Source organism: Peromyscus eremicus, chromosome 6 (assembly GCF_949786415.1).
Source record: "Peromyscus eremicus chromosome 6, PerEre_H2_v1, whole genome shotgun sequence".
Taxonomy (NCBI): Eukaryota; Metazoa; Chordata; class Mammalia; order Rodentia; family Cricetidae; genus Peromyscus; species Peromyscus eremicus.
In genome coordinates, this window is record NC_081421.1 from 2,343,563 (window position 1) to 2,370,582 (window position 27,020).

General features: G+C 43.6%; 1 protein-coding gene across 4 annotated transcripts in view; it reads right to left on the reverse strand.

Moving 5' to 3' along the window:
• Ccdc169 (coiled-coil domain containing 169) overlaps positions 1-27,020 on the reverse strand; it is a 33,027-nt gene continuing 6,007 nt past the window's right edge. For 2 of the 4 annotated variants that reach the window (XM_059265112.1, XM_059265115.1), the window contains 6 exons: positions 22,077-22,187; positions 21,955-21,995; positions 13,114-13,212; positions 12,867-12,920; positions 8,394-8,470; positions 1-288 (listed from right to left, as the gene is read on the reverse strand). In XM_059265112.1, coding sequence (XP_059121095.1) covers positions 189-288; positions 8,394-8,470; positions 12,867-12,920; positions 13,114-13,212; positions 21,955-21,995; positions 22,077-22,187 — 482 coding nt within the window. In that variant the 3' untranslated portion in view covers positions 1-188. Of the gene's footprint in view, positions 289-581; positions 705-8,383; positions 8,471-12,866; positions 12,921-13,113; positions 13,213-21,954; positions 21,996-22,076; positions 22,188-27,020 lie in introns of those variants that run through there. The other 2 variants (XM_059265114.1, XM_059265113.1) reach the window with 2 other exon arrangements.

Consider the following 27,020-nt stretch of genomic DNA (forward strand, 5'->3'; position numbering starts at 1 on the left):
TTGGACATTTAGAGTCACCGGAGACACGTGACTTTTATGCAGACAGACGAATTGATTTTTGAAAGAGCCAGAGAAGCTGCTCTTCCTTATCTATTTCTTGCCCCTGCGAAACATGTTGAACATCAACCTAAACTGAAGATTCTGGATGAAGAAAAGATGGAAAAATAGAAGTCTGCCCAGCTCTGGAATCACGGGTTGAGTTTTGGAAGATGGTTTGATCTTGAAATCTTTTTTACTGGTCCTTTCTTGGCATTCGTTATCTTCTGATTAACGGGATTGTATCTGCCACTGAAATAAAATAAGCATTGATCATAATTTTTCTGTCACCACTGTCTGCAACAACAACAACAACAACAAACAGTATATGCCACACATGGCTGACCCATCTCCTCTGGGCTGGGGTAGGGAAGTCTTCATTGACATGTTCTGCCTACAGCCTTAGGCAGCCATGTGCCATCATCTCATGCAGTATGGGGCAACCATTGCAAATGCAGGCACTCAAAGGGTGAGACTCCAGAAGCAGCCCATCAGGTACCCACCGTAGAGGACCCTGTCTGGAGAAAGGTGAGGGGAACCAATCTGCTACTTACCTTTTAATTTGAATTAAAGGTGAGAACATGGAGAGGCCAAGAAATAGAATAGGGACAACAAACCAATACCAGTACTCGGATTTCTATTCTTCTATCCCATGGAATCTTCTCTGACTGACCTATGCAGCTTTGTGAAGGCGACACTTTTGTGTTCTTCTTTGAGACAGCAGATGCTGCTCCAGCTCCGGCATTTTTCAGATATATCTTAGAGAGTGGTCTCAGCAAAAACAACCAAGTAAAGACCTGTCATTTTCCTTCGAAGCAGGGAAACTTTTCTCTCTCCCATAAAAGTAAAGAGAAGTTGGCAAAAATGGCTCAAAGTAAGTGCCTTGAAAGTCTAGACATCAAACATTCATGGCAAATCTCAAGAATTTACAAAACAAAGAAAGTTGGGGGCTTGGTGAGAACACTGAGTTGTGCAGAAATTAATTTCCCCTGGCCCCACGCTTGCCCCTTACCTCCAAGAAAACCAACAGCCCACAGCTATGGTAAACCCAGGAGCCAACCCATAGTACAGGAGATGCCAAGCCCTGACTGCAAAGCTCTTCTTTGCCCTTCTCTGGATGCAGTCCTGTAGCTAGAGTTTTCCTGCCTGGCCCACAGTCAGGCCAAATCTCTCTCACCTGCCAGTCCCACAGTTGCTCAGACCCGACCAAGTAAACACAGAGACTTATATTGGTTACAAACTGTATGGCCATGGCAGGCTTCTTGCTAACTGTTCTTACAGCTTAAATTAATCCATTTCTATTAATCTATACCTTGCCACATAGCTCGTGGCTTACCGGCATCTTCACATGCTGTTTGTCATCGTGGCGGCTGACAGTGTCTCTCTGACTCAGCCTTCCACTTCCCAGCTTTATTCTCCTTCTTGTCCCGCCTATACTTCCTGCCTGGCCACTGGCCAATCAGTGATTTATTTATTGACCAATCAGCAACACACTTGACATACAGACTATCCCACAGCACGGTCCAGCATGAACACTTCTCTTGGAGAATTTGCTGGAACAAATTGAAGCCATCATTTAATTTCATGGCTACTGCTATTTAAAACTAAGCTAACCAGGAAAGTTCAAAGGCTGGGGTGGGTACTAATAAACTCCAGCACATGTCTTGGGATCTGGAACACCATACTCATGTACCTAGACTCGTGTGTGTTCTTGGGAAAGACATGACAAGGACCTAAGCTCTCACCGCTGGCTAAATTTGCAGTGCTGCAAACGCAGAAGTGAAGGCAAAGGCAGAGCAATGGTTTTCCTGGATGAGTATGGCGAGCCGGTCCAAACAAATACGCTGAGTCCCCCGGGAAGGAAGAGCGTTATTGATTCCCCACGCTTTAAATTTTTATGTTAACCCTAAGGTAACCGCTTAGCTAACCCAGCAGAGCATGAAGTGACCACTCATGAGAAAGAGCACCAGCTTCACAGAATGAAGTTTAGAAAGTCACCCCATAACAGCAGCCTTCAGCCCTGGGGAAGAGAGAGACTCTGAGACTCAGAATAGGTACCTGATATTGTATAAAATGACCAGTTTTGATGAAACAGAAAAGATAACCAAAAATACAGACACCATAAATAAAGCTCGAATGAAAGAGGGAAAACAAAGCTGTGGGTAAAAACTCAGTTTAAATCATGAAATGCTGAAACACACTTAAAAATCAACACCAAGGGGGTGGGGGGCAACACTTCAAGATACAGCAATCAGCGCTAATTTTCTGCAAAGCAACCCAGCAGTGAATTTAAAGGAAATTAAAAGGCTTCTGCACAGCAAGGAGACAACCAGAGGAGAGAAGAGAACCACAAAAGGGAAAAAGTCCTGGCCAGCTATACTTCAGACAGGGCATTAAGAGCTAGAATATGCAAAGGAATGCAAATATTAACCTCCCAAGCCCCAAAACTGCCAGTCAAGAAATGGGCCAGTGAACTGAACAGGTGGTTCTCAAAAGAAGAAAAATGGTGAATAAAAATTTGAAAAGGTATCCAATATCTTTATCCATCAGAGAAATACGAACAAAATGACTTTGAGATTCCATCTCATCCAATGGCTTTCAGCAGAAAAACTAATGGCAACATTCGTTGATGGGGATGTGGGGAAAGGCGAACCCTAGTCCTCGTTGGTAGAGGTATCAAGTGGTACAGCCACTTTGGAGAATGGTGTGGTTGTTTCTCTAAAGACTAAAAATAGAATTACCACCCCCATCTGCTGTGCTGCTTCTGATACATAACCAAAGGACTCTAACCCGATCACAGAGATACGTGCATACCCCTGTTCACTGTTGCCCTGTTCACAACAGCAAGGAAACAGAGTCAGACTAGATGCCCGTCAACACATGAGTGGTGGAAATGTGGTGCATAGACACAATGAAAATGTAATCATCCGTGAAAATGAAACTTAGATGACATGGAAATATATTAAACAAGGCAACGCAGGACCGGAAGACAAGTGCCACGTGCTCCTTCTCACGTATGGATCTCAGCTTCTGATTTTTATGTGTGTTTATCTAGAAATAGTGTGGATACCAAGAAACCAAGCAGAAGCCCTTCAGGGGGAAGTGGTTTTAAGGGAGAAGAGTGGGAGGGTATGAAAGTGGAAAGGGGCATCCTGAGGTTAGAATACTACAACAGTGGGTGCAGAGAGAGGGATGGATGGGGCTGGAGTGACCACTCAAACCTAAGTATATGTGAAAATGCCACAAGGAAGCCTGTTACTTTGTATTCAAATAAAGAGCACATATAAAACTCTGTCAGGAGTATCCATGGCAATATTATTCACATTATCACAAATGTATAGATAAGTCAAACCCACATCAACTGATGATTGGATAACCAATGATCTATAAAAATCTGGGATGCTAGCTAATCACCATGATAAATCTGGCTGTGCTGAACATGGATTATCTTGAGAACAAAAGCTAGACCATTGAGCCACACCTTGTACTCTCTCATGTGACATAATAATAGGAAACCCCCACAGGAATAGAAAGATTAGTGACCCCCAAGAGCTAGAGGGTGAGAACTGACTACTAATAGGTATGACACTTCCTTGGGAGTTGTTACGGGAGAGCGTTCTAGAATCAGTGGCAATGGTTACTCAACCTGGAGAGTACACTAAAAACCACTCAGCTTTGCTGTGTGTGACTGCAGACTGCTTCAGTCATATGCAAATATAGGTGGATTAACAGGTTACAATGGTGTTCAGCTGTGCTCAATAAGGTTTAGAAACCATTTTATATGTGGGTACTACATAACTGATTCTAGCATGACCGTGTTACGTGGTTGTTGTCTGCATGCTCAAATTGTTGTTTATACTTATTTTTCTCTCTTCACAAACGGATGCTTTCTTATTCTGCTTGTGCTTTGTAGTTACTAATGTACTACACACTGGAAAGGAATGAAATTTGAGAATATTTATCAAGTTAGGAGTTTTTCAAAATATCAACTATCCAGTATAGATAGGTTTTAACCTCATTTTACAAGGAGGTAAACTGACTCTGAAAGTTACTACTCTTATAAAGCCACATTGTGTAAGTGGTAAAGGAAAATTGATTTTCTGTCTGCTCCAAAGCCAGTCAGTGCAAAATTTCATTAACCATCATGTTTCTTGCTTTATTAAAAGAATAATACTGAATATACTGTTATTTTGACTTGGATACTTCAACAAGCTAGCTTATCATGGGACTTTTACTCTCATTAAGATGATACAAAACTGCACAATTCATAGAAAATACTAAAAATGAATAAATACAAATCATCCATAACCCTACCAAATTATTTTACACTATACTTTTATTTACTATTATAAATATTCTACATCAGTTCTATATTCTAGAATCTGCATTCCAGAATCTTCTAGAATCCATTAGAACCTCTTAATGCTGTCACAGTTTGTTGAATTATTGTTTCAAGGTTGAAGATGTTGACTATATTTCTTTCCTATATCTGCTTCTTGTCTTAAAAATAAGTCCCCCAAACAATCTGTCCCTCAATGAGCCACAATTAATGTCCCACAGATACTTTTATTCTGGAGAGTGGAGGACTGCTCTCTCTTCCTTGAGGGCCTTTGATCACTATATAAAACTTTCACCAGCAAAGCGAAGAGGAGGCTGCATCACACAGAAAAAGAAACGTCACAGCTGGTTCTTGGCTGAGTTGTTGCTGTGGTGCCCGTCACCGTTTGGGTTCCTTATTGGCAAAGTCCGTTTTTCACAGTTGATATATTCCATGGACTACAGTCCAAAGCTACCTACCATCTTTGTAGAATTTTGGGAGTAACTTCCAAACCTATTTCTAAAGAGTATTTCCTTTAACCATGTTAGCAATCCTTTATAAACAGTATGTGCAAGGATCTTTGACATAGAGCTTTCAGCAAGATGGAGACATCTTTGTTTACAGCCACATTTTCACAAAGTCGGAATATAATTGGTGATATTCAGCTGGGCAGAATCACTTTTTGATTGATGTTTGAAATAGAATTTCTCTTAACTGGGTCTCTTTTGGTACTCTGAATTATTCTGAGTGTCGAGCAGTATCATAAGCCAGTGTTTGAACATTGGTACTGCTAATACAGATGTTGCCTGTGACCAAAGGTCAGTGCGTTAAACATGAGCCCTGGCAGTACTAGTGGGAGGGAGGCTGTGGGATCTGTAGGAGTCTGGGTCTGGTGGGAAGTCTTGCGGTCACTGGGAACGTAACTTTGAAGGCAGCAGTGGGAGCCAGCCCCTTCCTCTCTGCCTTGTGGTCCACCTCACACCACCAACCATTAGTGTACTTCCAGACGCAGGCACAGCACAGTGAGAGTAACCAATCCGAGACCAGAACCTTTCAAACTAGGGCTAAGTTAACCTTTAAAAAAAATAAGTGAATTACCTCAACCTCTGTGTTACAGACGCAAGTTGACGGGCACATAAGAGGTTAACCAGAGCAAATGTAAAGGCTGTATCACTTGAGTTTAAAATACCATCCAAAACATGACATGTACAAAAGTATGCAAACTGTAAGCTCGAAGACCCAGGAAGTATCTGAACTTCACATTCCAACAACTGCTCCCCAAGCTTATAGATGAAATACTGTCATCCTACTGGAAGGTCTTCCTGGACTTCCTAATTCTCAGCCCCATTTGTAAAGACCATCCTGTGTTCCTACACCAGCTTACTTCTACCTCGTTGAACTTTATGTGAATGGAAGCACATCTACATGTTCCCTTACAGAAGACTATGAGAATTATCCAAATGTTGTATAAATGGTATTTTATTGCTATTACTTATATAGTATATATGCATAGACATAAAATATATCCATTCCCTAATGATGAACATTTTAGGATTTTTCCACCTTTGACTATCATGGATAAAGCTGCTATGACATCCATGTACAGGTCTTATGGTGTAAATGCACCATTGTGTTTGGAAGTGGAATTGTTGACAGACAGACTAGGTATATGGACAGCTATAGAAGTGGATACTAAACACCATTCCCAAGCAGCCATCTAAATCCACACTCCAGCAGCTCCCACCTCACAATCACCCCGTCTTCTGTAGGTGAGAGATGGTGCAGACACCTCCTCCTAAATTCACAGGCCACTTGGGGTCAACTCTGTTGTGAGGTACTTAGCTCCAGCGTTAGTTATATGACTCAAATTTGAGTAATGAACAAAAAGAAGGCTATTACATTCCGTGGTCAGGTCAGTAACTCGGAGACAATATTTTAAGGCAGTCTCGACTACATACATGTATTCAAATATCTACCCAGGAAGATAGAGAAGTTCCTGTTGGGTGAGGTCCAAGGTTGCTGATCGTTTCAGACAGCAAAGGCCTTAATGGTCCAGCTGCTTGACCACTCATCAGCTCAGTAATCTGTTCAAAGATTATTAAGCAGCAGTCTACAGTGGATAATCTCTCCACCATTTGGATTCATCACAGACAGAATGGATCCGGGTGGGAATAAGCAGCTCAGAAGGTTGTGAGGTAACTGAATGAGTGAGAGTTCCCAGCCCAAGGCATCCACCTCCTACATCAGCACCTCAGGCTCAGCTCAGACCTGTGGCTCAGAGGCCTAAACAAGCAGATATAGGCATGGTGTACAACCACTGTTCCACAAGGGAGAGGTGGGGATGGGCACCTTGGTGATCTCCTTGGGCATCCTTCAGTCAAACCTGTAGAGATCTGAGATCTGTCAGGAAGCAGGCCCCTCAGTATGATGGCTTCAGTAGCATATGACTTCAGACTCAGTATGACGTGATTTCAGAGTTTGCTCTCTGACATAGCCAACCTCAGGAGTATTCAGTGAAAATCCAAACTGTCCTCAGAGACAATGTCTGGGGATGTTTATGGATATGCACACCAATGTAGTGAGAATAAGGCTTAGTTTAATTTTCCAAGTACCTCTTCAGTATCAAAGGAAATTTCAGAGTAGTAGTAGTATATGTTAAAAAGAGATTTGGATTAGAGTAAAGATAAAAATAAAAGGTAGTTATGTACAGTGGCTGTGCAGAGAACAGCTGAGGTAGCAGCTGGGAATTACTGTCCTCAGAAAAGCTTGCCCATGAGGCACCTAGTGGCAGCAGTCCTCTCTCCTAGGAAAGCCTTGCCCTTGGTGGAATAACGCCCCCCACACCTACACTGTTTTGATCACACCTGCTTATCTCCTCAGAGTCTGGAATGTCAGTAGGAGTTAGGTAGATGAATGATGCTGGCAACAGAAACCTTGGATGCTGTGCAACCAGTGAGCCTCTCCAGGAAATAAAAGCCTTGTATGCTGTCAACTTGCCACAGTAGCTCCTTCTTGGAGGGACTAAGTGTGTCAGTGGGGTTCTGCTTAGACAGAATGTCACAGCTTGGCGCCTAGTTCTCAGTCTTTACTCTAGGAGCCTTTTCCCTTGTGGATTTCAATTGTATCTTTTCTCTCTGACACATCCTAGCTCAAGTACAAATATGTCCTGAGTTCTGGAACCTACCACGGAATCCTTTACCACCAAGATGGTCTTGGGAATCTCAGACATAGTGGTTTGATTATTTTTCCATGGAGGTCCTTTGTCAAATTTTAATATTTAAGGTACACTATGATTCCATGACGAAAATGTGTAAAGAAAATTAATTGTAATTTAAATAAGTAATGATTATTAATGAAAAATGTACTTCAACCCATCTAGCTGAGAATTGGGCAAAATTGACTACATCATTAATCTTTACCAAAGAAACCCATCATGTTACATGTCCCTTGAGTTCCCCTTGTCTTAGCCGTGGCTGGACAGGATTGATTTGTAACTCACATCTTGGGTTAATTTTTCAGTGTTCTATATCAATATGCTCCCCCACATGGAGATAAGGTTGTTAAGACAAGCATCTGATGGTTCCATGTTTTCTACAGGACCTGGAAAGTTCAGAAGCATATACAGCCTCGGAAATACCTCAAAGTTCCTTTGTTCTTCATCATAAAGTGGCTTCATTTACATGGGATGTGTAGTTTAAACTGTACTGTGTCCATAGCAACACAGATGTTTGCCCTCTGAAAAGGTCAAGGCAGACAGCAGTTTTGTCTAACATGTTAGTGGTGAAGTTTTAACTCTCCCGTGGGTTCTATGCTGCTCTCCTTTAACACGTCACCTAGTTTGGAGACTAATAGTGCTTCTGGGAGCTCAAATCTCAAATCTGGAGTGTGAGCTTCTCTGGAGTCTCTTGCCATGTGCATTTTTATACATTGCTATACCATCCAGAACCCCAGCTTCCAAAATATAAAGGACACCTGTTGAGTGAGTGCCTTTCGCGGGCGAGTATAATTAGCTAGCAAGGGGAGGTCTACCTAGACGTACGTTTTCACCAGACTGTCTTTCATTCTAGGCAGCGGATCCATCTGTTGTCTTTTAGAAATGTGATTTAAGCCAGAAACCTGAAATACAAAAACAACATATTATTTTCTTACTTCCCAACTGATTTCTGGATTCGAAGTGTCAATTTTCCATCAATTCCTTTCACAAACGTCTCGTGGCATGTGTAGAAGCTGCTAAGAGTGGCAGGAAGTTCAGCCATTTTCTAAAAGGATCAATGTTTTAACTTTCTGTACAAACCCTCTCTGGGCCCCATAGTCCATGTGACTTTTAATTTAAATACAGAATAAACTAGGGAAGCCAATCACTCATGTATGTGGACCACTAGGCATTTCTATAGTAGACATTAAACATACATAAAACAGGTAGCCTGCCAGCAAAGCAGAAAAGGCCAAGAACACTATATAGCGGGAAAGCAGAAAGGTAAGATAGTGTGTTCATTACATCAATTTTGTCATTTTCCCAGGATAGGTGAATGGCTGCCTCAGGCAATTAGAGAACATTGGAGGCTGATCAACTTCCAGATGGCCACTGAAGCCTTGAATGAATGAGTCCATCCATCAAGGGCAATACTGGAGAGAAGAAACTCAGTGGCATAAACCAAAGACAAGAGCATCTGAGGGGCCAGGAGCGGCGCACAGGACATCATGTCAACAGTCGGGACCCCACCCAACACTGTCAGTGAAGATCTGTGTGTGTCACAGCCACCAGCCTAACAGTGGGACACCTGGTGTCCTCTGGCTTCCGTGAGTGCTCATACACTCTTTTGTATGTATACACCACACATGAGCACAGATGTGACATACACACAACACACATACACATATAAAATAAAAGAGAATTTAGAATTTCTGGACAGTCCTACAGACCTGGGTCTCTATTTACCACGCTCACGCCCTTTGCTAAAATTCTATGTTATTCGGAACAAACACCAGAACTGAAATCTATCAGGTCTCATAATTCTGAAAAGGCAGTCCTGCTGCACTCTTTAATAATTCCTTGTGTCTGTGAGTCCTTACGACAGGGTCTGTAAACACAGTGTGTAAGTGAGAAGACCTGTGGTGGGGGAGTCAATGTCCACCAAAACACGCTCATCTCGGTTGTTAAGTTACAGGTTAGATATAAGCAGGCTTGGAAGACACAGGGACTGGACCCTCCCTCACAGTCAACACCTTCAACAAGAACTAAAACAGACTTTAATTACTGGCTAGAAAAAGGACACATCTTTGACCTTGGAAGGAGCCTGACACCTGAGCTGCCTTGCCTGGAGGGCCATGAATGGAGAACTTTCAAGCCTGGCTGAAGGCGTCCTGAACCCTTACAGGGTTACTCTATTGCAGGAGGCTTTCTGGTAAAGAACAAAGACACACCATTGCTTCCTCCTCTAAACAAAGATCCAAACAGGCCTGTCAATCACCTGGACAGGAAAAAGTCCCTCAGGAAAAGCTGCTTGTTCTGCGGATTTTAGAAAATAGTCTACTGGCTGCCTATCGTGTAGGTCAGGCCCGGGGTCTCTTTGGCCATTGTCCGCTCACACCGCTTGAGAGTGCATTTACTCTGCAATAAGCCACGCCTGTTCTCTGCACTGCTTGCTCTCTTTATCTTCTAAATTCATCCGATGGAGATCACAGGAAGGGGAAAAGGAAAGCAGAGACTGAATCAGGCACAAACACAGTGAATGGAGAATGAGACAGTCCGAACGAGCGCTACAGACGTACCCACAGCAGACCGGGCAAACACAGCTCCCACGGGATCAATTATTTATGCACTCGGTGTGGGAAGAACAAAACTCACCCATTAACCTTCCTGGGCACTGCAGTCTGCGCCTGGCCAGATCCACCTTTGATGATAAAGATTAACAATTCACTCTAGAGTGAAATCCTCATTAACATTTATACTGGGGACAGGATTAACGCCTTCCTGGAAAGCTGCTGGCTTTGATTGTACATTCAATGAGTCTGCACTCTGAGGAAGATTAGTCAGCCTAAGTGGGTTTTTGTTGTTGTTGTTTTTGTTTTTAAGAGAAATAAAGGGAAATGGATGTTTCAGGGGCAAAAGACTTTCACTTTTCACCTTAGACAAAATCAAGGGTGTTTTACATGAATGGACGTTTTCCTACTAATGGGCTTTTTATCATCAGTTGTGTAAAAGCTCCTGAACACTGATGGTTTGATAGTCTTCCTAGTAAACAACAAGAAGAGCCAGGCACCCTGGCTGACCTCCGCAGGGACGTACTGTTGAGTAAAGCAAACGCATGTGTTAGCTGTAAGAGACCCAAGTAGAAAGCCCATCACAGAGCAAGAGCCTCCAAAGCTCAGGAAGGGGCAGGGAGGTAGCATCCTCCAGTTGCTGGAGTTCAGAGCCTCCGATGTGTCCTGCACGTCACTCTACTCTTCACACACAGAGCTCTCTACACACTCCATCAGACTGGGAGACTGAGGGTACCAGGTTCTTCCCCAAGGGAAGGAAAGAAGTTAAGGTCTAGAAAGGTCACACAGCAAGGAGGGGCTGGGGAGATGTCTCAGGAGCTAAGGGCTCAGAGATTGCTAGAATGAGGACTTTAGTTCGAATCTCCAACATCCAAGGCAAAAGCCAGGCATGGCTCTGCCCTCCTGAAGTTCTAGCTGGAAAGAGGAGTCAGGCAGATCCCAAGAGCTTCTAGGCAGTCAACCTAAGTGAAATGGTGAGCTTCCAGCTCACTGGAAGACTGTCTCAGGGCGATGAGGCAAAGAGCAATGTAGCCTGCTCTGGCCCACATGCACACACACATTCATACACGCGCGTGTGCACACACACACTCATACACACTCACACATACACTCACTCACACACATTCACACACACTTTTACTCACACACTGACACATACACTCTCACTCACACACATTCACACATACACTTATTCACACATACACATACACTCACACACACTCATACACTCTCACTCACACACATTCGCACCTACACTCACTCATACATACACACATACTTACACACACTCACTCACACACAAGCTCACACATTCACACACACACTCTCACTCATACACTCACACACACACTCACACACTCTCACACATTCAGACACTCATAATTTTAAGAAGTAACAAAGAAAGTAAATGAAGATCTGGATTCAAATCCAGAGTCTGTCTGTCTTCATGGTCTGTGGTCTTTCCATCACATCAAGGCCTCCTAGAGAAGTTAGTGTTCACAAGAAACCTTGAGATGGAACAGAACAGGCTCCAGTGAGAAAGTGTGTCCCGAGCAGAGTGTGGAGTTAGAGAACAGGCAGGAGGGAGTCTGTGCTGCAGGTACAAGCCTTGCTTCCCAGCCACTGCCCAGGACCAGGAAGTCGGCATTGATTGTTATGATAGGATGGGAGATGACAGGGACTGACTGTCTTGTTTCATTTCCTGCTTACTTTGTTGATACTAAGCCTCAAGCATCCCTTTGCCACTGTAACACTAATTTTCATTCTTAACTTCCTCCCACATTTGCCCTTTGGGGCTCCAATCCCCACACCTAGCTCCTTCTCTGAATTATTTCATAGATCATTCTCTAAGCTCTGTATCACTGTAGCAGATTGATCTTCATGTCCCTAGGTCCCCTATCTCCCTGTCTGCCTAGCTACACTCTCCTTCTGGCTCCCTCGACCACTGATGCTCTTCAGAACTATGGCCTGAACTGTCTTTTCTTTTGCTTTACAAGTGGTCCCTACTGTATCTCATTCTTTCCATGTCTGCAATTACTATCTGTGTGCCAATGATTTCTAGACATCTCTTTCCAATCTAGAATATTCTCCTGGGAGTCACACATCCATCTGATGTCTGGATACTTCTACTTGGACAATATTTACTGAAAAGTGAATTCATGTCCTAATCTTAAAACAAATAGCAAAATAAAGTTAATATAAGTTAAATATGCATGTAAGCATCACTTATAAAGGTGTCTATACATGTGCTGCATGATGTGGTCGATGTTATAAAGCATTAGGATGAAGACAACCTTTTAAACCACGAGGAAACGGAAGTCACAGCACTGGTGATGTAAAGCATGACCTCTGTGATAACACCAATGTCACAGATGAAACTGAAAATCAAATGGATGCTTTCAAGAGTCAGGCAAACAACGTATCGATCACTTCCCTCTGACAGCCGGGCTCTGTAGCTCAGACCCACCACCGACAGTTAGGAAGTGACATGACTGGAATTTTATGACACTGGAAGACTACCAGTTTAATCTTCACCGCTGTGATTACAATCAAGCTACACAAATTTATCTTTTATCCAAGGAGACCATTTCACCTCTTTTTAAAAGTTATGGCTTTCCCTTATTTAAAAAACCAGGCTGTTTCCTTCCTTAATCCCAACATTTGTTTCTCTGCCAAACAAATAAGAATGGAAAAGTAAAATGATTTATAACCAGAGGAAACTTTTAGAATTTGCCGTAAAAGGAGTTACCTGAGACATTTCCGTGATGCACGTACGGCGCTCGTTGTTGGTCCTGTGGTATGCCTATTAAAAGATAACACGTAAATCCTGCATGAGAGAGGGATAGCCACATTAACCAGGTCATTACCAAGTCTCTTACTTTATATATCACATGAATAGTGTTGTAAAACCTTCATGATTGTGAGGTAGGTTTATAGGAAATACTAGAAATAAATGACAGCTTCAAGAATATTGCTTCATAGGGAGTTAAACCAACCTTGGATTCCTGCTCAAGTTTAAGTGCGTAGTCTTTCACTTGACTTTCAAGACTCCTCTTTTCTTTTTCGAGTTGTTTGAGTAACGTGTTTAAAGATTCCTGAAAATATGAACAGTGAATTTTATGTACTTGTAGTTCTAAGCAACAATAAAAACATCATTAAAATGTTGTCAGTTAATGACTGGTCTAGCCCAGTGTGACTGTGATTTCATGAGCTGCACTAGGCATTTTTAAAGTAGCAGCAATAATACATAAAATAGTTATCATGTTTACTGAACTCTGTCCCACGAATTACATTATTAAATACCTTCTGGGTTTATTTCAAAATTACATCTGTTGTCCCAAGTCCCCCAAATTGGACTAAGACCCAGAATTGTGCCTCTGCATAGAAGTTCCTAGCAAAAGGTAAAGGTTTATAAAGTCTGAAGAGAAATCAGAATATATGTATTTACCATAGATGACTTCATTTGGTTTGGATCATGAGACAGCCTGTCTTTCTGTTTAATGTAGAGAAAATCGCAGCCCCGGGGGTTGCATGCTTAGACCAAAGATGTGGGACTGGACAATGAGAGTGCTGGATCCAGAGCCCAGGTAAGACGGTTCCCAGGGTCACACACACTGAAGCTGCCAGACACACAGCTGCTGCCAGGCAAAGACTACCTATCTTCTGCCAACTGTATGCTTCGCGTCTATTTTATATACTAGTGTACACTACCTGAGACACCAGGCATCCACAGAGGGAAAAACTGAAGGCTCCTCTCCCCCAAGAGCGGGGATGAAGCAGATCATGGTGACTAAGATCAATAACACTACACATATTAAAAAGTTAGAGGGGTTGGAGAGCTGGCTCAGAGGTTAAGAGCACTGGCTGCTCTCCCAGAGGTCCTGAGTTCAATTCCCGGCAACCACATGGTGGCTCACAACCATCTGTAATGAAACCTGGTGCCTTCTTCTGTAATGAAATCTGGTGCCCTCTTCTGGTGTGTAGGCATATATACAAGCAGAACAGTGTATACATAATAAATAAATGAATCTTTTTAAAAAGTAAGAAAAATAGTTAGAGAAAAGTATGATAAAAATGTATTATTTTAGATCTGCCAAGGAACACTAGTTTCCTAGCAACGTGGGCTCCAGCCCACTGATGAAGTCTAGGAGGGGCTGCAGCAGCATCCTCAGTTGTACCTCTCCAGAGGCACTACCACAGCTCTGGGATTCCTGTCACCCTACCAGGGTGCTATCCTTTACATAACAGACCCATCTGCCCTGGGTACTCACCTGCCTCTCATAGAGTGGATTCCAGCCATGCCCTACTCAGTTTGCTCTCCCATTGTGGGGACAGAGACTTCCTGAGAGCTTCCAAGAAGGCTGTCAGGTCTCACCCTTCAGATCTTGCTCATTAACAGTTCCCTGTCTCAAATCATCCTAAAGCAGGCTGCAGTGCAACCTCCTGGGAACCCTGTATTTCCAAAACTCCCTCCTCACAGCTTCTTCCACGGTATCCTGAATGTTAAGGCACATCTTAGGGTCACAACTGGGCCTTAGAAACCTAACCATCACCCTGGGATGACCAATTGGTGTTATACGTACCAATCAGGACAGATCTTCTGCCTGCTGCACAGTGGCCCAGACAGGCATGCCCCATCTTTCTGCTTTTCTTACATCATTTTGGGTACCATTGGTTTTATACCTAGCCTTCTATGAAGTAGCTGCCACGATGGGATTAGAAGAGCAAAGGTCAGGAATGCCCTGTGAGGATGGGGGGAGGGGAAGCAGGAGCCTGAGAGAGCAGTCTCATAGTCTCTCCACAGTGCAGGCCAAGCAGGCTGGCTAGAAGCAGACACATCCCAGTCTGTCATGCAGCCTACAAAAGCTTAGCAAAATTAAGAGGAACCCTTAAGCCCAATCAGTCAACAATGGAATCCCCACATATGCCAGGAATAGCTCCACCCTTGTCTCTCTGCTGCCATAGCTCAGAGGCAGAGAACAGACCTTGGCAAGTGTGGCCTCAGTGGGGTTCAAAGGCAGGTACCTAGACTCCTCGGTCGAACAATCTTCTTGCCCTGGGAGTCTGAGGCACCCTGCCTGAACCATCACGTTTCCTTTGTCAACCCAATGGCCTTGTGATGTTGACCTGGCTGGAGGATGAGAGCCGAGCTCCTCCTCCTCCTCCTCCTCCTCCTCCTCCTCCTCCTCCTCCTCCTCCTCCTTCTCCTCCTCCTCCTCCTTCTCTTCCTCCTTCTCTTCTTGTGTTTCTTCTTTCGAGACAGGGTTTCTCTATGTAGTTTTGGTGCCTGTCCTGGATCTTGCTCTGTAGACCAGGCTGGCCTCAAACTCACAGAGATCCGCCTGCCTCTGCCTCCCAAGTGCTGGGATTAAAGGCGTGCGCCGCCGCCGCCGCCACCACCACCTGGCCAAGCTCTGCTTCTTAAAATGCACAGTACCTTTCTCAGTGCCCTGTCTCACTTTCACCTTCTACTTGTGAAGCTCTGAGGTCCAGAGCTATGGCATTTTTATCCAGAAAATGGTCTCCTAGCTGAAGGAAAGTGTGCCAGCCACGTGAGGTGGCACCAAGTCCTGAGTGATGACTGCTCACTGTCTCACCCTACATCTCCCATACCTGCTGCTCCCCAGTCCCCATGGATAAGTCTGGAGCCCGCTGGCCTTGTCACTTGGGTCCCTCTCGAACTCTGTTGTCCTCTCCTCACCTGCCTCATGTAAAGACTGCTCCTGCAGCTACCGTCTTCCAAAATGTCCTTAAGTTCTTGCCTGGGAAGTTTCATCCTCCAGGCAGCAAGTACCAACTATCATTTCTCTGCTGACAGATACCACATTCAAATCTAAAAGCAGAGCCCTGGCTATCTGTTCTGAATCCTTACTGGACACTTCAGACTTCACCAAAGCGACATGATGGTTTTACTTACACAATTTGTATCCTAATAAACTCATTTTCAAATGGCACTAAGCATGGTCTTTCAATTTTACATTGGCTGTTGGTTTTGGCTAGATGAGAGTAGTTTATGAATTTTTAATATAGGAACATAGAGTATGTATTTGTAAGGAGAGTGTGTATAAAAGTGAATTTAGAAAATGATAAACTAAAGTGTTACATTAAAACAACAGCAACAACAACAAAAAAACCCGAAGTGCTGGCCGAGCCCAGGCTCTGGACCACACCGCCTCTGCCTCTGCCACCCTTGTTTGCTCCCCAGCAGAGTCTTGGCTGGAATGGAACGTTCTACTGGAGCATACCTGAGCAGCACAGCACTACAGCATTTCAGGAACAGCGGACAGTTTACACTCAAACGGTGCATCCTTAAATAAATCATGCCACCTCCTTGTTGCTTGAGCTTAGGAATTGTGTTGGTTTTTCTTTGGCTGGCTGGGCACTCATCTCACGTATGAAACAGCAGCTTGAGATCAGTTGTGGGCTCCCTGTCTTGTCCTGGCTCTCTTCACTGCTATCTCCTGTCTGTTCCCCGGCAGGTCCACACAGGACAAGGCATCCATGTTCTCTGGCCAGCCTCAGCTCTGTGCCCACAGGTGGCTCCAGCTGGGTGGGCCATGAGTGAGTCCTAGGCTGCATCTTTCTTCCCTTCCTGCACCCAACGTTCTGGTACGAATTCATGAAAAAGCTGCTTGCCTGTGGCCTTGTGGGCCCCAGCTCAGGCCCAAGCTACACTTGGCTGGTTGTGGTGGCGCATGCCGGTAGGAGGATCCCGAGTTTGAGGCCAACCTAGGAGAAGCTTCGGCGGGGCCAACCACAAACGGTGTCGGTGGGACCATGGAGGCAGTGGCTGCTGCTCCAAGTTGCTGGCTTCTTATCATGTTGGTGACTGTGGTGATGCTGCTACCTGGGACAAAGGGTTTACCGCTGTTTGTTCAGAGAAGAGTTGCCAGGCCCATCATGTTACAAGAAAGCATCGGCAAAGGTCAATTTGGAAAAGTTTGGCAAGACAAACGGTTGGGAGAAATTGCTGTGGAGATTTTCTCTTCTAGGGAAGAATGTTCATGGTTCCAAGAGACGGACATTTATCAGTCTGTGATTGCTCCAAACCACAGAGGAGGCACCAAAAAGAAATCTATAAGGAACTATGACCACGCCTAACAGCAACTTTGAAATCTTCAAAAGGAAGACGGGACTCCACAATGATGATTCCACAAGGACCATGATAAAGTCATTAAGCTGATTAACACCATGGAAAGATTGACTTTGGACTACAAACTGCTCAGGACAATTTTGAGGTGGTTAGCTAAAATGATCCAGCCTGACAGGCTACTTGAACAAGGACTTGAAACAAGCCCTGCACTTTCTCATTATGCAGCGACTGGACAAATGATACAGGACTTGACATTTAACCAAAAATTTTCTCTTCAGGATCCCTTAAAGATGGAAGTAATTTTAAGAAAACAACGCCCACATTCCCAAGAGGTGGGATGGGAGGTTTTTGGTCATTTAATGAGTTATGGATATTGTCATTGTTAATGATAGTTGGTTACAAGTTGTTAATTGTTAATGGTCAGGAAAAAAGTTGAACAAGGAAATTAGATTCAGAGGTTTTGTTTAAAAAAAAAAGAAAGAAAAAAAGAATATAGATATGAGGTAGATCATCGAATCTACTCTGAGAAAAAAGATAAAGAAATAGGATAAATGGGTAGATCACTGAATCTACACTAAAAAGAAAAAGGGGGAAGATATAAAAATGACAAAAGGTAGATTACTGAATCTATTATGAAAAGAAAAAATACTTTTAAAAAGGAACTACTTTTTAAATAGGATAAGTTTTAAATAGGATAAGTAATGAAAATTTTTTTGTCTGAGTTTATCAAATGTTACTGGACTGGACATTGTTAATATATATAATGGAGTTTTTTTTCTGAATCTGTCAAATGTTAATGGACTAGACATCATTAATGTAATCATGACTGTGTATATATTGTATATACTTATTGGATAGTTTTTCTTGTTATTAGTTATAAGCTTTTTTTAATTTTAGACAAAAAGAGAGGAAATGTGGTGGTATTGTGTTCCCCAAAATATTGTGTACCCTAATAAACTTATCTGGGGTCAGAGAACAGAAAAGCCACTAGATACTTAGGATAGGCAGTGGTAGCACACGCCTTTAATCCTAGCATTCCAGAGGCAGAAATCTATCTGTTCAAGGATATACCCAAGCATGGTGACACACGCCTTTAATCTCAGGGAGTGAGCTTTTAATCCCAGGGAGTGATGGTAGAACGCAGAAAGATATATAAGGCGTGAGGACCAGAAACTAGAAGCATTTGGCTGGTTAAGCATTTGGCTGGTTAAGCTTTTAGGTTTTGAGCAGCACAGTTCAGCTGAGAGCCATTCGGATATGAGGACACAGAGGCTTCCAGTCTGAGTAAACAGGATCAGCTGAGAAGTTGGCCAGATGAGGTTAGCTGTGGCTTGTTCTGTCTCTCTGATCTTCCAGCTTCACCCCAATAACTGGCCTCAGGTTTGATCTTATAAATAAGACCATTTAAGATTTATGCTACATCTGAGCTGCGTATCACACACACTCCATGCTTTAAAGTTATAGTATAGGGCAGATAGGAAGGTTTGTTGTGGCAATCTCATGGGAATTGGACCAGCATCCAAATTAATTGCACATTGGAGAAAACAAGAACTTGTCTGGATTTCCCTAGAACACTACCACCATCAAATATCCTGGAGTCTAGACCAGTACAGAAAAATGACTGTACACAGAAAACAAAAAACAAAAACAAACAAACAAACAAACATAAAAAAAAACAACCAACCAACCAACAAACAAGCAAAACACAAAAAAATCTTTAAAAGTACTAAATTATTCTAAAATAACTTTAAGGTCCATTCTGGATTTTTGTTCTTTCATTTTACTGATGACAGAGTAAACTGGGTATTTGGAAAGTGATTTTTATGAGGGTGGGATGGGGTGAACCCTGTCACCACTTCCAAGCCACCAGAGACATACACTGTAATGCCCCTGATCTTCCCAAGCAGGCAGTTATCTGGTTACATAAATCAATGATCACAAGCCAGAAAGTCCTCCAGTGAAGGCAAACCAAAGCCAGAGGTGCTCTAGAAACTGGGTCCTCAGAAAACACAGAGATTTCACGCTCCTAGGAAGGAACTGCTTTTGACAACAGTTGCTTCCTAGCATTCTAACTTATCGTTTTTCCGCTATGTTCTTGTTTTGAAAAGGTGAGCAGATTGAAACACAAGGTAAGGATAAGAAGCTGCAGAGCCGTGTTTACATACCTGAAGTAATATGTACTTAGGATTTAAAATCGGGGGAAAGGCCTACTCCACCATCCCAGACAGAATGGAAGCGCTACCTGTCACTTCCCCCCACCCCTCAAAACTAATGTTAATTGCTGCACTAAAGAATTCAACATAGCAATAATAGGCAGGGGTGGAGAGTTACAAGTTAGAATATCCCACAGAGGTTTTAAGAGAGAAAAATGACAATAGGACTTAGTTAACTGACGTAGTTAATGGCCACCCGAGACAACACCAGCTCTGATGGGGAAAAAAAAAAAAAAAAAAAAAAATCTTCACACTGAGCTTACAAGTGCCCCCTTGTGGACAACCCTGCTTATTACATATATGATTCACATTGTCATTTTTTCTCTCCGGTTTGAAGCTGCACCTGCCTGTAAGTAACCTGTTTTGCTCTTTGGGGAGAATGCAAATTAGGGGGTGAATGGGTTGATCACAGGCCTACCACAGCCAGGCAGACCATGGGAATTCTTTATCTTGCTTTTCAGAATCCAAGATCCCTTCATTAATCTTTTCATGATACAGTTGCCACATCAACTTAATATACGTTATACAAAATGTAAATGTGGGTGTCAATAAGGCTGTAGAAACAGTTAGCATTCACTCTAACTGACATCAAATCTGTGGAGGATGCACCTAAAGATTAATGACCCACAACAAAGATGGAGTCTGAACTGGGGCCCTGGAAAGATGCTTGGTGGTTAACAGCACTTTGTGCTCTTGGATGACCCCACTTTTGTTCACAGAACCCACCCCAGGAGGTTCACAACCCTGGTTCCAGGGAATCCAATGTCTCCTATCCTTGGGATCTTGGGACTGGATCAACAGCACTCTGATCTCAGTGCTTGCCCCTCAGTCCTTAGTGAGACACTTCCATAAACAAGGCCTCATTTCTTGTTCTTTGTTACTAGAGTCCCAGTCCCTGCTGCTCAGGAAACTTCTCTGTGTTGCTACGAAGAAAGACTTCAACATTAAATGTTTCTTATGTGAGCTACAGACTCTTTCTGACCTGGGCAAGGTCCAGGCATGAAGAAGCAGGTGACCAGAGATTTTGCTTCTCTAGTGAGTATTTTACAGGTCACACTTCACAGGTCTTGTTAAAAGTCTACCTGTAACTAAGGAAGGGCATTTAAATCACTGTAGCAGCCATGTCTAAAAGTGCCACAAGAGGGCGACAGGAGCCACCACAGAGGAGAAAAACGTGGGTTTTCCCATTTCAGACAGAGAAGGGAGGGGTATTTTCCTGTCCTTCCAAGACATGAGTATTGTGAGGTCAGAGAGAACAGTATTTTGAGAGAGGCCAGAGAGAACAGTATTTTGAGAGAGGCCAGAGAGAACAGAAGTGTAGGCAAACTGATTAATTTCGCCTCGATTTGTCATCAACAAAAATGTGAGATGTCTCTGTATTGTTCACAAAGGGATGGCAGTTACTCAAAGAAAAGCACCCGTGTGCTTGCAGGTTCCCAGAAACCCGTGAATGCACATAGTGCTCAGCCTGTAGCTGCTGAACACATGCTTGTGAGTTCCGATGAGCAGCTAGCACTGTGTGGTGGGATGGGAGAGGGTAAGGCAAGACTGCCTCCATCTTAGGCTGGCTGGACTGCCTTTCTGCCCTCGGTCTCACCTGCTGCTATAAAGGACATTCGGCTTTATCTCACTCGGTGTCTTGAGATTGAGATAAAGAATAGAAGATTCATTTGTGTATCTTTTATGTTTAATTAAAGATAATAATTATTATCTGGGTCTCATATTGGGATTTCCACTCACTGCCTGAAGGAAAAGGGGGGGGGCAAGATCACCCCAATGCCGCTTATTTGTTCATACTATTTCAAATATTGAATCCTACAAATTCAACTGAGTTATATTAATATTCTCTCCCTGCCTCCAAAGTACCTTTTTTTCTTTCAGTATATTACTATGCTTTTGTCTGAGTCATTTTTCAAGTAAAAATTCAGCATGGGCTCTGAGGAAAGTCTGTCTCTCAGCAACAAGGACTTGGCGTGAGTCATGTCTTAGAGCTTTCCTACTTCTTCAAGAATAAATTCACATGAGTAGAAAAGCCCACATACTCTATAAAGGATAAAACCTGTGAACGGAATTTATCCGGGATGAAAGGGGACATTAAAGAGGGAAAGGATGTTAGGGCAACATTGAGAAGGGGTGAGAAGGCCCAGTGAAGTTTTCTGTCATCACAGGGTGACCTTGGTTGCCCTGCTGATTTTGTGTGTACTTATGTATCTGTGTGTGTCCTGTGTACAGTTCTGTCTACATGTTTTGGGGTAATGTGGAAGCAGAGTGCACACATTTTAGACACGTAGAAGATGGTACTCGGTGTTCAACAATTGGCTTCTTCAGATGGTGAGGAGCAGGTCCCTTCAAGGCCCAGCCAGCCTGGCTACTGTTCCCTGCATTCAATCCTAGCCCAGCTTTTAAGGGGCAGGCTGGCCTGAAGGTCTTTGTTCTTGTCCAGCTCCCCTGAACTTTATTCAGGTTTCGATCAGTCTACACTTCTGTGTAGTCTGTGTAGATGATGATTCATCTAGCCACCCTCTACTTACCACCGGCATTCTTTCATAGGCACGGATGGAAGCTAGTCTATCTGCAAAGAAGCAAAACGAACAATTGATATTTTCGTAGTTCCTGCTCAGCTTCTCTGGCACACGGGTTGCAGCTTCTATACCTGAAGGATTTCCACGGACCTTTTCCATTTTCTCTTTCAGAGACACGATTTGCTTTTCCAATTGGTCATTCAGCTCCAGCTGGGTCTCATATCGGGATTTCCACTCACTGCCTGAAGGAAAAGGGGGGGCAAGATCACCCCAATGCCACTTATTTGTTCAGGCCAGAAAGTGCCTGACGTGCAACATGAGGACCTAGTTCTGATCTCAGCACACACATAAAAAGATGAAGACAGAGGTGGGTTTCCCTGACCCCAGAGCTAGGGCAGGGGCAGGCCCAGGCACACCCTGTCAGCCACAGTAGCACTATATTTAGGTATTTTCTTCTATTCTTCAAGCAGGTTTTGTGTTTGTTTATTTGTTTTGTTTTCACTGAATTTATAACCTCTGGGTTCAGTAAGAGACCCTGTCCCAAAATATTAGCAAATAAAGAAAATGCATGTGATCAAAGAAGACAAAGATATTGGCCTCTATCCCTCACATGCACACACAACACATGTGCACCTACACACACTTCCTGCACCGACATGTACACACACATACATACACAATAAAATATGGACCAATTCAAATTTACTTCATTACTAGCTGGATTCATTAGTAATACAAGTGAGCTAAAAAAGAGGTCATTTTAAAGTATTGTCTCTAAGACACGATTTCCTAGACTGCTGGGGTCAGACCCACCTTCATGATGTCACTCAGCCAGAACTGGACACAGCCTTGGTGCCTCCTGCACGCCTCTTCTTCCTTGTCCTCTGCCCCCCAGCCGCCGTTTATCCTTCACTTCCTGTTTTCTTACAGTATACTCTACTAGGGGGAGTATGAGGAACACGTCTCTGCCCTTGAGAGCTCCACACAACACCCTAACGAACAGCACCAGTACCCATCCGGTGTCTGAAGTCAGTCTTACCACATAAGTGCTTTCGACATCGAAAGCTGCAATGCTCATATTTTAAAACTTAGTCATTCCACAGATGAGGAAAGCAAGGCCCAGAAATGAATGACATTCTCAAGATGTTAGACTGAATGCTGGTCATGATGGCACACATTTGTAACCCCTGCCCTCTGGAGGCTGGGGGGCCTGCGGCAGGTCTGAACGTAGGTCTAATATACTGGGAGTACCCGATCAGCCAGGGCCACATAGTAGACTTTGTGTTAAAAACAAACAAACAAACAAATAAATAAATGTAAAAGTAGATTAAGAGATTATGCAACTGGAGTTAGACACGGTTTTATATGACTAAAAGTGTCTCCTTTTAGCTACTTAGCTACAGTAGTACTGTATTTAGTTATTTTCTTTTATCCTTCAAGCAGTGTTTCTTTTTCCACTAAAACCCTTTGGCTACTAAGGCCAGAACTCAGCATTGAGGAATGGAGAGTAGGCAAAACCCTTAGAGTTGAAAGCTCCTTGTCCAATTCCAAGGCTCAGAACCTTGAAGTTGGACTTTGTAGAAAGAGAGAAAAGCAATGACTTGTGTTTACACTTCTACTTAGCACATCTGAGATTTAGCCTGCAGTCTGACAGTGCTGGGGTCTGAGGAGAATGAGTGAAACAGCAAACACCACTACAGACTGGACCCTGTCAGCAGGACACAGCCCCACTCCAGACCTGCACTGCTAGGCACAGGCTTCCAACACCAGGATGCACACCCATCTTCCAACACCAGGATGCACACCCATCTTCCAACACCAGGATGCACACCCTCCCATCTTCCAACACCAGGATGCACACCCTCCCATCTTCCAACACCAGCATGCACACCCATCTTCCAACACCGGGATGCACACCCTCCCATCTTCACACCAGGATGCACACCCTCCCATCTTCCAACACCAGGATGCACACCCTCCCATCTTCACACCAGGATGCACACCCTCCCATCTTCCAACACCAGGATGCACACCCTCCCATCTTCCAACACCAGCATGCACACCCATCTTCCAACACCGGGATGCACACCCTCCCATCTTCACACCAGGATGCACACCCTCCCACCTTCCAACACCGGGATGCACACCCATCTTCCAACACCGGGATGCACACCCTCTCATCTTCCAACACTGGGATGCACACCCTCCCATCTTCCAACACCGGGATGCACACCTTCCCATCTTCACACCAGGATGCACACCCTCCCATCTTCCAACACCAGCATGCACACCCATCTTCCAACACCGGGATGTACACCTTCCCATCTTCACACCAGGATGCACACCCTCCCACCTTCCAACACCGGAATGCACACCCTCTCATCTTCCAACACTGGGATGCACACTCATCTTCCAACACCAGGATGCACACCCTCCCATCTTCCAACACCAGGATGCACATATTCCCAAACTGAAGCTCAGAGTCACTCACCAAATACACCACGAAGGAGGGGAAGGCAAAGCTCTGAATTACCAAACATATTTCCAATAGATACCAAGAGATGGAATTCTCCATCTGTCTCATTTACACCATGACAATGGGAGCTTTACAGCCAGGTAAGAATGTTCCCAAAATAGTTTATTCTTTACTTATATGGGCATAATGCATACATTTAAGAATATGCTGCTGTGGATACAAAACACAGCTCTCTCCTCAAAGGGCATAAGACGCTTCATTCTTAGCCAAATATGAGCGACCTCATCCCAGGAACATGGATTCAAGTTGCCCCAAATAACACATAGGAGTGTCTACATAACATTTTATTAGTTAAAGAACTAAGGAAGGCTTAAGCTATTTACCTAATATATCGGTGTGCCCATAGGTGGGTAGGATATAGAAAACTGGGGTGAATTCTGTGTTAGCCCTCAGATGCTGTCTGGTGACTTTCTTGGCTTTTGGACTGGTGGAAGCTAGGCATCTGCTGAGAATGTATTTCAAAGTTTCACTTCATAGTCAAGGAAATCACATCAGATTCAGGGGTAAGAAATGAATGGCTATTACCATATGCAAATCATTGAGTGTAATACAACACGACCAGACTGAAGAATAGAAATCACATGATCATCTCAATAGACACAGGAAAAACCTTTGACAAAGCAAAACGTCCCCTCACCACAGCGCCGAAGAAACTACCAATAGAGAGAACATTTCTCAACACAATAAAGGCCACAGTCAACATTGTGCTGGATGCAGAAAAACTGAATGCATTTGCTCTCCAACCAGACACAGAAAGCTTCCTCCCTCCCTCCCTCCCTCCCTCCCTCCCTCCCTTCCTCTATTTTTATTTAACAAAGGGCTCAAAGTCTGAGCTGGAACACCAAGGGGAAAGAAAGACATGAAAGATGCAGAGAGGCAAGGAAGAAGTCAAGCTATCCCTTATTTGAAGCTGATAGGATCCTAGATGTAAAGGCCCCTACAGACACCTCAGGAGAACTCCCAGACACAATGAGCACTTCACCAAAGTAGCAGGATACAAAATCAACAGATAAAAATTAATGAAATTTCTAATTAGTAGTAATGAACTTGCTGAAAAATAAATCAGTTAAAAGAAACAAAAAACACAACCATTCACAATAGCTTCAAAGACAAAAAGAAAAACCCCAGAAATCCTAGGAAGGAATCTAACTAGGAAGGTGAAGGCCACTATCCTGAAAGCTTTAAGACCAAAACTAAAGAAGAAACACGATCCCCATCAAAAGTCCAAGGAAATTATTTACATAAGTGAACAATGAAAAATTTATGTAGAAGCACAAAAGGCCCCCAAACCACAGCAATTTTTAAGTGGAAAGAGTAAAGTTGGAGGTATAAGACAGGGTCTCAAATTATACTATACAATTCTACAAAAACTGCCGTGGTATTGGCACAAAACCAGACATGTCAACCGTGGAACCATGGAATAGGATAGAGCAATGGTTCTCAACCTTCCCTTTAATACAGTTCCTCATACTGTGGTGACCCCCAACCATACATTTATTTTCATTGCTACTCCATAACTGTGATTTTGCTACTGTTATGAGTTATAATGTAAATATTTGATATGCAGGATCTCTGATATGGGGTCATGACCCACAGGTTGAGAACCATTAGAACAGAGGCTGAGAACTACATGCACATACATAGCTAAAGCCATCAAGTTCTCAGCCCTACAGGTGATGTGTTTCTTCACCAGTATAGAGGGAAATGCTGATCAAGAGGACTCTAAGTCATTTGTTCACAGTTGTGTACCCCCCCCCCCAAAAATAAAGTTGTGCACTCATAAATTCCCCAGCCAAGTCACTCCAAGGCCCACTAACTTAGTGCGGTTTTCACAGGGATTACCTAACACTTGATACACCTATAAAGAAGAAAGGGCTGAACCCTGGTGAACCCTGAGGTGTTCCAAGTCTTTTTCATTTTTGAGAAATCTGGAACCGACAAGTGCCCAGAACATAGGAGGACAAGGAAAGATTCATAAGCCAGAAGCCAAGAGATTTGAGTGTTTCAGAGATAAGTTCCTGATCCATGCTGGACACAGGCCAAAGGTGAGGACCCTGAGTACTGGCTTAGCTCACGCACGCGTGCATGGCATCACTAGTGACCCTGATGAGGTGTTCCAGGTGACTGCAGGCCAATCTCCTGACTAGCAGATGCAATATGAATGAGGTAATCAGGAACTCACTGCGTAAATCTGGTTCATGTTCCACTCCCAGCCCCTCACGGGGGAATGTCCCCAAGCCTCAGAAGCCAAAGCTCCTGTCTCCAGATGAAAAACAAAACAAAACAAGAAACTGAGGGGCAAATGTCTTTCCTATTGTCTCCTTGCTGAGGCTTGAGATGAAATTGAGATTCAGCTACTTCGTGAAACCACATTCTCTGCACACAGGTGCCTGTGCCAACGGGCTTCCAGGGGCCTGTTTTGAAACTGATTGTGGTTGCTTGCTCTCTTACCTGCAAATTAACCCATTTACCAGGCAGATTAGATTAAAGAAGGGAGATAAGAAAGAGTAGACACACAGAGAAAAGCACTGTTTTTTGA